The 12,207-nt window shown below is 41.8% G+C and overlaps 1 protein-coding gene across 1 annotated transcript in view; it reads right to left on the bottom strand.

Moving 5' to 3' along the window:
• Nucleotides 1-2,176: 2,176 nt before the first annotated feature.
• Nucleotides 2,177-12,207, bottom strand: part of F9 (coagulation factor IX) — a 512,309-nt gene continuing 502,278 nt past the window's right edge. The window contains exon 8 of the mRNA XM_069612775.1: nt 2,177-3,364. Coding sequence (XP_069468876.1) covers nt 2,811-3,364 — 554 coding nt within the window. The 3' untranslated portion in view covers nt 2,177-2,810. The remainder of the gene's footprint in view (nt 3,365-12,207) is intronic.

The raw sequence follows: 12,207 nt of genomic DNA on the forward strand, positions 1-12,207 counted from the left end.
GTTGTCCGCCGGGCACTCCACTTATTTCCCTGCACTAACATGCTCGATGTCTATGCACAACCACACGATATCAATATCAAAGTTACGGCCAATGCAGCCCAGCCCACAGACACACAATGCCCCACTCTGGCCACTAATGAACACTTAGAAGGAGACGTGCATGCATAGATCATGGTACTTCCAGTCTGCAAGCCAAGCACAACCGTAAAGCTATGTTACATGTGTCCTCTCGCCCCAATAACCTTACCCATCCCTTTCTCTTTCTGAATCACAAGGGCTCCTGGAGACTATGCAATTGGCAGCAGAGTGTGATATAACACCTAGGGCCTCATTATGAGTCAGGCGTTAAGGGGTTAATGGCACCGTAAACGGCACCTACCCTTAACGCCTGATTACAAGGTCCCTTAGCGCCATGGTGATTTTAACGCCTGCTTTTTGCAGGAGTTAAAATCCATGGCGCTAAGGGACCATGGTGCTAATTACGCCACCGTAATTTACGGTGGCGTAATTAGCGCCTTCCCCACTCCCATTATGCCCTATGGGGCAAAAATGGGAATGGGGAAGGGTAAAATTTGAAATGGGATTTACCGCCCCACTCACCTTGGAATGGAGCGGTAAATCCGCCATCCACCATGGTGTAAACATAGTTTACACCATGGTGGTAAGGGTACGGCCCAGGCGGTAACTTACCGCCTGGCTCGTAATGAGGCCCCTAGTAACCTGAAATGCGCATGTGGTTGTCTAAGAGTGAATGTGTTTGCAAGCCGGTTGGAGGAGGGCTAGTGATTGGAGGAGCTGGAGAAAAGGAAAAAACAAGTCATACCTAAAGGCTTGGAGTCAGCATGAGCATCTCTTCTTAAAAGTGTTTTTGGGGCATATCCAACATGAGTATGTTCTTACGTGGAAATATTGACATATAATTGTGCAACTCAGATGGCCATGTTTCCTGACAGTGGCATTACTGGCATGGTATTATGGGCAAAGCCAGCATGTGTGTTCTTATGTGTCCATAATGGCATACTTGTATACATACATTGTGGACCTGTCTTCTTACAGAGTAATTACTGGTATTATAGGCAAAGACAACATGAATATGTTCGTATTTGGGAATACTGGTGTATATTGGCAGAGTGAGCATGGACGTGTCTTTGAAATTAAAAGATTTTACACACTCATGATCTTAACATCTTCCTAAAAAGGTGCTCGACATAATGCAGAATTAAGGAAAGATCTCTCAAATTATAAAAAAAAATGCCTCCATCATACAACCCCCCTGGCAACAAACTAAAAACTACATTTCCTGAAGCATCTTAGCCGCCCAGCCTCGCAACCAAGAAGTACTTTCAGGTGCATCCGTTGGCAGATTTGTGTTCTACACTCAATCATTCAGCTATCCATCTGAAGAACTTCCGTTTTCAGGACTCTCAATCAGGGAGACTTTTGGGATAGGCCATTTAAATAATGTGCCATATTGATAAGCCAAAACATATGTTGCAAACTGTTCTTGTGCACTGTTGGTGACCTGGTCCCTAGTTGAGCTCCCTAAGCTGCTCTCTCCTTCCCTATTTCTCCCGGTATCTCACTGACACCAGTTCCTGAACCTCTCCTCCATCCGCATCACATTGTCCTCGTTCTCTCAGTTTTCTTAGAAAACCTGTTCTCTCTCGTACTTCCCCTCACATCACTGTGATCTCTCTTACCATCCTGCTGCCAGCCTCTCTCGCTTGCTGTCATCTCTCCTTGCCTACACAGCCTCTCCCTAAATCTCTTGCCCTGTATTTCTTCTTACATCCGTCCTCTCATCTTTACGTTCTCTCAATTACTACTGACGCCCATGAACGCAAACTGCAAAAAACTACAGCAAGCACCAACATGTTTGGCTTTGCCGGTGCTGGTTTGGTGTCCATCATCTTGGTTGCCTTCTACAGCCTTGGAGGTCTTTCCCTTTTGAAATTGCAACCTTTTCTGCCCCCATTGCACGTGCCAATCTCGATCCCACCATTCACTGTACCAATAGCCCTTTAATGCCATAATGGCATTACAGCCAGGAAACAATGTGCAGTATTTAGCTTCACGCTGTGAGGTGTCCCCGTTGCCAAGTGAGCTCAATGGAACATTGCATCGTCTACTGTACAAGAGCTTCATCCGATATGAAAGTAATGAGCTCTGAAAAGTATTGTTACTGCAGGTGGTAAACCAACACCGCTTTATTTTGATATATGTTACTTCAAAACATGCTTTCACAACCCCACATAGTAAATATTAAACGTTTATTAGAAGACACGTTGTCCTGAAAGCAGAAATGGTAATACGTTGTATTATTCTTGGACATAATATTTTCTTGCATGGAAAAAGGATCCTCATGCATTGTCCATCGCAAATGCAATGCTCCTTCCTGAAATCGTGATTTGTTTGAGGAACATAAATGCTGTGCTGCATATGTGCGAATTACAGAGCATTGTCTAACATCGATATGCTCAGCTTGAGGCCTTCTCATTAAATCTCTGCGACATTTGCTCTATGAATCTCTGAAATTGCTGCTGAGAAGAAATGCAGTGCCCTTCCATTGATTTCTATGCATTTATAACAGTGTGTTCTCAAACAACTGACATTACACTTTGTAACATAGTGATATGCAGAATTCCTAATAAAAGCATTTCATCACTAAAAGAGAAAATTAACGCCTTCCATCAAATAACATTAAAATGCAATCGCATGGCGCGAAAAACAAAGGCTCTTATACTCCCCTATTACAAGGATGATCAGCGTAAGGACTACAATACAGTCATTCTTATTCATGAAGGTATTGACTAAGGCAGCTGGGCTGTACTTTTGATCCAGTCAGTAAATCTGGAAACTCGGGTGTAGACACCATATTTATCTTTCTCTGCACACTTTTCCCCCCAGCTTATTATTCCTGTAAGAAACCATGCGTCATTAAACTTGCTAGCAAGGGGGCCCCCACTGTCTCCCTGACAAGAGTCCTTGCTTATATCAGCATAACCTGCACAGAACATATTCACAAAGACTGAGAATCTGCTGGTCCTTTTGCAGGCTGCGCGGTCCACAAAGGGAACTTGCAGCTTCTGGAGAATTGTGGCAGGTCTCCCCTGGTAGCGCACGTCTCCCCACCCGCTTACCAGGTTGCGCACACTCTTGTCTTTCATGAGACTCTCAATGAACTCCTTGTTAGCAATGCAAATCGGGGTGGCATAGCTGTTGAGTTCCATTGGGGTGGCCAGCTCTATTAGAGCTATATCATTGTTGTACTTGTTTTTCGTGGCGTTGTAGTTGGGATGCATGACAAGTTTTGCCACTTGAAGATATTGTTCTGTTCCATCATTGACTTCAGTGTTATACTCACCTGTTGAAAAAAAGATTCTGCTTTTAGAAATAAAAAAACACCTCCAGACACTGAGTTCTATGATCATGTACTGATAGTCTACAACAAGATATTTCGTTCTCCAGAACCATGCCCACAAAGCAAGACATGTGTTTTTCAAACGATAGGTGAACAACATCAGCTGAATCGATGGTGATCACAAGTGCATAATCGAACAAACTTAAGGCAAAATCACTGTTCTTCAATACCATGACAATTCTCCTGACCATTGTGGCCCCTGCCAATATTCTTCAGCCTTTGCTTCTGTAGTGTGGGTCTTTTCCAAGGTCACAGGCAAAGACTGAACAGATCATTCTGAGGATGAAAACCTAAAATGTGTGCTCCTATAGCCAATGTTCTTTGACAGCCTCATTTTGCCATAACAAGTGCCCTTTGGCCTATGCCATCCCACCCACAGTACCTTGCCTGCAAGAAATGGAGGAAACAAGTAGTTGAAGAGAGCTTTAATGCAAACCAAGATTGTTTAACCCCCTCCCAGACGACCCCTCCCTTCTGGCTAATCTAACTTCCTTACACTTCCTGCTCACTTCATAAGGGCCCCATTGTTCAGCACCCTTGCATGAGAGTGGCTTTGCTATGTCAGAACTGTATGTCATGCACAGGCTCTCAGGCGAACTCCTGTGGAGTGTTCTTGAGCCGAGGAGAATTAAAATGACATTATTTTAGCCATTGTTCTACATGGCTGTAGTGCACACAGTCAGACTACCTATTAATACACATCAGTCCTGCTGTAGCTGGGCCCATCTCACAGTGCGGACACTATTGTGATACAAAAGTACATCAACTGTATAATTACATGCCCTTAGTAGCTACCATGCCACAATCAGGCATGGATTACATTTACTGGACTACATTCCACCAGATGAACATATTTCTAAATGAATAAAATCCAGACCGGTGGGGAAAGCATCTAAAAATACATTTCTACCAGTAGGAACTTTGTATTCTAGTAGCTGTCAGGAATGCACCTATGGCCTTTGACCCTGCTTTGTGTCCCTGCTGGATTGGTGCTGTTGAAGTTAGCATGTTTACAGCAAAGGAAGAGGTGTCAACTATCATTTTGTCATAGAGCTTTTATGAGAGGGGCATCTGATTAGCAGTCCTCCATTTAAGTAACTTAATTACCCACATTAATTTAGTATTAAAATAAAAAATAGGGATGCTCACACCTTGAAGATTGCATCCTGTCATAGACTATTGCATTTGCAGCATGCCCTTCATCTGCATGTGTGACCACTCTGAAAAACATTGACCTGCATGCATAACATGCTGGGACCAAAATTAGTATTTCTTTTTTTAATCTGGCCCCTATTATATATATGTTTCAATCAAAGTGCTATCTTTAGTCATTCTTTTGCCCTTTTTAGGGTGAATGCCGCAATGTGCTCTTTGAAGACTGTATAGCCAAACAAATCTAGGAGAATCTGATTTCTTAGGAGACTTAAGGATAATTATTGGGCCTCGTTATGAGTTTGGAGGTATTTCTGAGGTAAATCCTCAGAGATACCACCAAATGGATTTACAGTTAGCACCACTTGGTCCTGTGGATTTACCACAGGATTACAATATGGGTATGTGGGTTAAATCCCCATGTTCTGCTGTCCATAGAACTCTGTTGGGGATGTTTGGAGGAATTACCACTGGTCGAATTATGAGTGGTAATTACATTTATCTTTGGGAGGAAACGTAGAGGATTCACCTCGAGCATCATGCTGGAGGTAAATCCTCCACTTTTCCTAAAACAATCAGTGGAATTACCACTCATAATTTCACCGGTGGTAATTGAGCCAAAACGTGTAATTTGGCAGTGCGTGAAAAATGGAGGTAAAAGAATGACCTCTACTTTTTTCCCGCACCGCCAAACTCGTAAGGAAGCCAGATATTTTTTTCTTGCTCATAACATAACTATTACAATAGAATCTGCATTTCGGATTATGGATGATTTTTCTTATATATACAAGTTTGCTAGATACATATGTGAACCAGGGCAAAACTGGCTTTTTTGTTTGTTATTGTTAAGCTTCCTAATTGTGTTGCTTATTTGGTAATCACCAGTTCTAGGAATGTTCCCTTTGAAGTTGCATTTTACAAGTGAGACTTGGTAAGCATGAAGAATATTTGGCATTAGGCAGGCCATCTTCATATAGTTCTGTATCCTTTGGTAGAGTTACATTCATTACATGGACTCACTGTTACATTTCAGGAATGTATTACTTTTCTTCAAAGTGGGTGTTAGGTGATCTGAAAGTAATATTGCATTATAGTAATTTTCCGATATCTTGAAAGTATATAGGTCAGAAATTAGAGCTCTCAGTGAGAATAAAACAGAAATGGTGAATGGATGAATCTAAAGTCAGAAGTTCCGGAATGGTTCCTTGCTGCTTCATGGGTGTATTTGTCTTCAATTACTACAAAGGTCCGCTCCTTGGGATGCAGCTTGTCACCTAGTTTCCTGAGGGACATCACACAATGCCACTTCTTCTGCATACCAGCAACATTCATTTGCACTTCAGAGCTGAAAATGGACATTCAAGGCCCAGCGATTGGATAGGGAACATTTTAAATTTCCACCACACCATGCTAATAGCAACTTCCCTAATTAACACTTTCTGCAGTCATCTAAAATTGTGCCTTCCTCCACTGGAACAATGTACTGAAAGCCAAAGTTCTGGCACCAGTGTCAATGATATTTGGTAAATATTGTCAAGCTTATACAGAGAGCCCAGTAATATCATTACATTTCCAATTTGAAAACCACACCAGCTAATGCATTCACTTGTTGTTTCATGATCAAAAGGTTAGGTATTACTTTTTCTGTCTGAAACATGTCTGGGGTTGCTTGTGGTCTCATGCAGAAGGGATGTGAGCACGCAGTCCGACTGAACTGCCCTTTTAGAGGTGAGACCAAGCCTGATTTGTATACAGTTTTTTCCCTTTCTGTTATATCTCGGCAGGTGTAGAACAATGGTATGGAGGTTTGCCCTGATTGATGCCAGAGGTAAAGATTCATTCAAAACACTGCAGTTATCACCTTGCTTTGATTTATTCCTAGTTCCAACAGCATTCTAAATCAAGTAGATCTACTTTCAAGAATATATATCAAAAAACATTCTGATGCACTTATAAATGCACGTTGAACTCTAATGTAAATCTATGAAATCATATAGTTACATTTTAGAGTTTTAACAGGGATACAATGACTGTCTAGATGTGAATGATCAAACTGGTTTTCTGATTTGACTTTGCCAATGTTAGATTTCTGTTGATTACTCTGCTAGCCTGGTCATAGGCTAACTCATATTCAACCCAGGATGTCTATTTATGAGTATGTGGTTCTAATGGCCATCCAGAGAAAACATACCTACGTAAATAAAGCCACCAAACAAACTGATTAAGTTCATATACCAATAACATCATCTGTTCATGTCTCACCCAAATACAGGAAAATATCTGAAATGCACTTCTCTACCATTGGCCTCTGGCCTGATATAATCTGGGCTAAACACATGTTATGAGGCTCTGTTATTCAGGCTGAGAACTGCAAAGGCCTGAATGCAGTTAACGTCTAACCCTTTGACATTAGCTCAGTAATAAAACATACTATTTTCATTCCTTATGAAAGAACAAACAAAGGCAGTCCCTGTTACCTGATACAGGTCCATCGTTTGCTGCAGGCAATCCTAGACATGTTATGAAATCCCCAATTCAAAAGAAATACACACTTAGTATTTCAAAATGACATTTCAGATTCAAAACACTATTTACAATGCATCTCCACAACCATTGGACTTAGAATCAAAAGGAAAGGTGCTCTGCAGTCTTTAGGGTATCTTCGACTATTCCTTTATAATTGATACAATTATAAATATGAATAAATAACGTAGATTTCCTTGCATACATTCATTCAACATTTTCCAGTGTATGTGAGGGCCGCAGGGATGGACAACCATATTTTATTGATATGTCATGTTGCTACTTTGAGATATGGAAGAAATATGATTTTCAGTTTAAAATAGTCGCGAGTATACAACCCCCAATCTTTCACGTATTAATATATGCCTGATGGACAACAAACTTACTGTAGAGCCACAAGTAAAGGCTATACTCAAGAAATGCATCTTTCTACTGCAAGCAGCAAAAAGGATCTTACGGTTCTTACAATTTGCCAATAAAACACTGAACATCATCGCTCTCATCATGTCCAGAGTGGATTACGCCAATAGCCTATACCTGGGTATGCCGGAACGACTTCTAAAAAAACTACAACACATTCAAAATGCAGCAGCCAGACTGCTCCTCAAACTTCCCCGAAGAGAACATATCACACCTACGCCAAAAACACTACATTGACTACTAATAAAACAACAAATCAAATTCAAATTAGTGTGCATCAGACACAGAACAATCCAGAACAAAGGCACAGAATTCCTGAGAGACAAATTACACCTTCATCACCCAACAGGAACGCTCAGATCAAGCAACGACATTCACCTAGAACCGAAACCCTACAACAAGAGAGAACCAAAAATATGGAACGATTTACTGAAGAATATCTGCAACACAAGAAACCACCTACTATTTGGGGAAATTGCTAAAATCCTGGGTTTTCACTGCATAACTAGAAGAATACCCACAGGGGCACAAACATACCTGGTAACAATGATGAGTGAAGACACTGATCCCGGGCCCCAACAATCTATCAACTAAAAACAGATTCTAAGGAAGACATTCTATGATGCATCAAACTACAAACTGAGAGATAGCCATAACAGGAGGACGCTAATGACCGAATACATAGTGAGACCGAGACAGAAGGTCAAGACGATTCATCAATAACAACCAAGGCCTGAATCACACCCAAACCCAGCAGAACACCATCAACATAGATAGCGAGCGAATAGGGGGCAGTCAATCCACAGCACCCACACCAGAGGGGGGTTGCTAGACATAACTGGCCCCCAACCTAAGACCCATACAACACAAGCAGGAACATGCCGTGCCATCTAACAACAGATAGATTGCCAAGAAATGTAACCAGCTGTTAAGTGTACCCACAGAAAGGCTATTTAAATAGAACAAGATTGGCTAGAAACTGGACATACACCCCACTAACCCAACTTCAAATCTCTGCAAACCTAATTCACCTGAAAACACACACAACCATTTCTTGCTCAGCAACCCACACATACTTCACCACACCGCAGCAACAACACATAAACTGCATCAACAGCACACAAGGTCTCGCTCTGATCCGATAATTACACCAAAGCTCAGTGCACGGTGGAAATCGAACTGCAGCCGCATACAGCACACCACTTCTCTCACTCTCCTACTCCTCTATACAAGACTAACTGTAAGAGGATTCAATTCAACACTACAGCTAAGTCAATGCCTAGTCTGGGATACTGAATGGAAACCCTTATTGATATATCTTTATGTCCAGTTCATGCGTTCTGGATGACTACCCCTATATAACACCCCTCTCTTGGAATCCCCCTGACCCCACTGAGCCAAGAAGTAGTTCTGTTTTGCAAGTTAAAAGGTTTATTTGATAATTTAAACAATAGATATATATATCACACTTTATAAGGATTTAATAATTGAATATGACACTTAATATGAGCAGTGATCAATAATGGATAGTCTGCCACTGGCACACTCGTGAATAGGAACAGAAGAATAAGGTGGTAGATGGATGCAATGTTGAATGAAAATGCAGTACAGAAAATACTCAATATGATTTCACCAAAACAATGTAATCACTTTTCTCTGGCAATCCACTCCCCCCTTTAGGCAATGCAAGGAAATGGAAGGAAATCACACAGTTCTCAGAAATGCAATCAAATGTAATTCAGTTCACCCCAGCAAGCTTAGACTACGGAAGTTTGAAACACAGGCCCAAAATGCTTTTATATGTGCTGGCAATGAAGTGAAAAATATGCTAAAATGCTTTTAATTCCCTCTAGAGGTTCAGGGTGAGTGGTATCTAGTTAATATTAGTCCAGGCTCACTCTAGCAATGATTCAGGGATGGTTCTTAAGAGGCAAACGAAATTTTAGCAAGGAAAGCAAGAACTGCTGTTTTCACACGTGGAGAAATTTGCAAATCGCGGCAAATTCGCGAGTGCGTTTTTCGCGATTGCGGCAAAAGTATCGGGGGTAGGAATGCGGTTCTAGGTTCGTAGAAAAGCCAGGATTCCCAGCTTTCAGAGGAAAGTTTCTAAGACAAACGGTCACGGAGATATGAGCGATTAAATAAAGGTAGTTTTTCGGATTTGGAATGTTAAAATTCAAAGTGACAGTTTTGCAAAATTACAAGGTACAACTTCTAGGAGACAGTTCTGGTTAGATTAAAATAGATTGAATTATATTATTTTAACTAAGAGATTGGTTCTGCACAGTTCTGCTAGGTACTCACAATATATTTAGAAATAGAATGGGCCTCGCCACGGATCTGGTCAGGTTTTCTTCACTCGCCACGGACGGTTCTGCGCACAGCGTCTGGGTCAGCTCTCTGGTTCTGCGAACAGCGGTCTGGGTCAGCTCTCTGGTTCTGCTAACAGTGGTCTGGGTCAGCTCTGCTCTCTCTGGGTACAGCACTGCTTCTGGATCTTTCTGCACAGCTTTCTCTGGAGATTGATGGATTTGAAGTCTGGATCTCTGGATGTGGTATGGTCCGGCAGCATGCTCCGCAGCAAATGGAATTGAATGTCCCTATCTGTCCTGACTGTCTGCTTTTATGTGTTTTGAAAATGGGTGGAGAGGCTAGCTTCCTCTCCACTTGTCATTGGCCACTTCATCCTCTTCCCCTTGATTGGGGGAATGAAATGAAGTGTCATCATGATGAGGTCTGTTTATGATACAGAGAACCCACCCCTGTCAAATTACACACAATCTATATTTTGACCCAAAAGACATATTTGCACAGGTACACATTTGTTTAAAATTACATGCACCCATCACATATAACAGGAGGTATACCCTGTCCAAATCTGCTCTTCCTGGGAGCTTGCATTGAGAAATGGCAACATATTTCACTTTTTGGTCAGGTTACCAATATCAGATTCTTACTCAAATTTACCCAAATGTGTGCAAGACATGCAGGCATTAATTGATGAAGTATCAGACTTTTAACATGCATACATTTTAAGTAATACCCTCTTAACTGCTAGTTTGCCCCCAGGTCATGCCACTGGTTCTAAAAACCTCTTAAAATGTGGGCAGAAAAATCACAAGAATTATGGTATCATTTAAATAATTATGACAAGTCCGTACTATGAGTTATTCATCTTTTTCTAAAACCATATTCTGGCTACAGGGGTGTGTCTTTTCAGGTCACATGGTACAGAAACCAGTCTTTCCACTTTCTTCAAGCTCAGCCTCTGTCTCCAGTTTCTCCCCCTCCCAGTTTCTGCCAAGCCAGCTTGCTCTCACATGCAGTGCTCCTCCCCTTTCCTTCCAGGAGGAAGCCACATTTACGGCTCCCATAATAAAACATTTGCCTGGGCCCTGGAAGGCCCATTGTTCAAGAGGAAGCCATTTATGGCCACTTCAATAAACCCTCTGCCTGGGTCCTATGTTTAGTCTCTAGCAGTCCCTTGATAATTCAATCAGAGAAGTGTCAGATCCCTTTTGGTGGGAGCAGCAAAAAGGCAGCTAGGCCTGGGAACACAGCAGTTGTGCAAGTCTCAACTCCTGTCGGGGGTAGCTGGTGGGCAGAATTCAGTTCCTTAAGCCAGGCCCCAGCTAATGTCACTTTTAGTTACCCAGTTTTCTGCATTCAAATAAAACTAACCATTTTTTACATATGCAGCTAAAATGCTGATTCTAAGTTTAAACTATGACATTTAAACAATTGCAACCTATGTGACACTCAAAAGTAGGTCACTCATTTCTTTTAAACATTTAGATTTTTAGTGTCTTTCAGTCCAAATTTACTTAAACTGCTGAAATCCACAGCTCAGCCAGTCTTGTTATAAACCTTCAAGTCACTTCAGAATATTACTTTACATTGGATCCACCTCTCAGTAAGTCTTTCTTTGGCCTGCTTTGGGTTCATTTATTCAGTTTTACACCAAAAAAAAAAATCTGCTGTTGTTTTAAAACGCCGGCTTTCTGATAGTGGTGAGTACTGGTAATGCACCCATTTTTGGGATTTAAGAAAATGAATTCCCCACAATTCTAGGTTGCTTTTGGCAATCAGCATTGCCATTCCCAATGGTTTCAGACTACTGTGTGGGTAGTCCAATGGTGGTTTTAGGCAGTGCCCTTCTGTGCCCATAACATCGGCAAAAAGAGTGGCAGCCTATTCTTCATGCATTTCCCTGTACATTTTCTGGGAAGCTCTGGCCATCATGATGTTTTCCATGTCAGTACTGCACAGTTTTGAGGTAGGGCTCGGATGCATGGATAAAAACATCCCACAAGCCCCCCTCTTGCGATGACCATTCTGTTTCACTGATGGGACTCGCAAGACCTGGGATGTTTCCTCATCTTCTTCCAATAGATGGCACAGTTCAGCATCTTTTCCTTCATCCGGTACTGATCGATCGGTTCTCCTCGCCGGTCCTGATGGGAATATTGGGCGGTACACTGGGCCCCTTGCGTCTCTGCTCCCGGTCTCCGGATCGTCCTCCTTGGCCCGTCTCCAGGTTTTCTTTCTCCTAGGACGACAAAGGCAGAGCGGCAATACCTATTCATGGACATTTTTCCCCCACCATTGATATAGTGGGGTGGCATATAAATTTGTAGTCAAAACATATGAACATGCACATTTCTTTTTGCATTCAAAAACGAAAACACCCA

This window comes from Ambystoma mexicanum, chromosome 5p, assembly GCF_040938575.1.
Source record: "Ambystoma mexicanum isolate Mex_15411 chromosome 5p, UKY_AmexF1_1, whole genome shotgun sequence".
Classification (NCBI taxonomy): Eukaryota; Metazoa; Chordata; class Amphibia; order Caudata; family Ambystomatidae; genus Ambystoma; species Ambystoma mexicanum.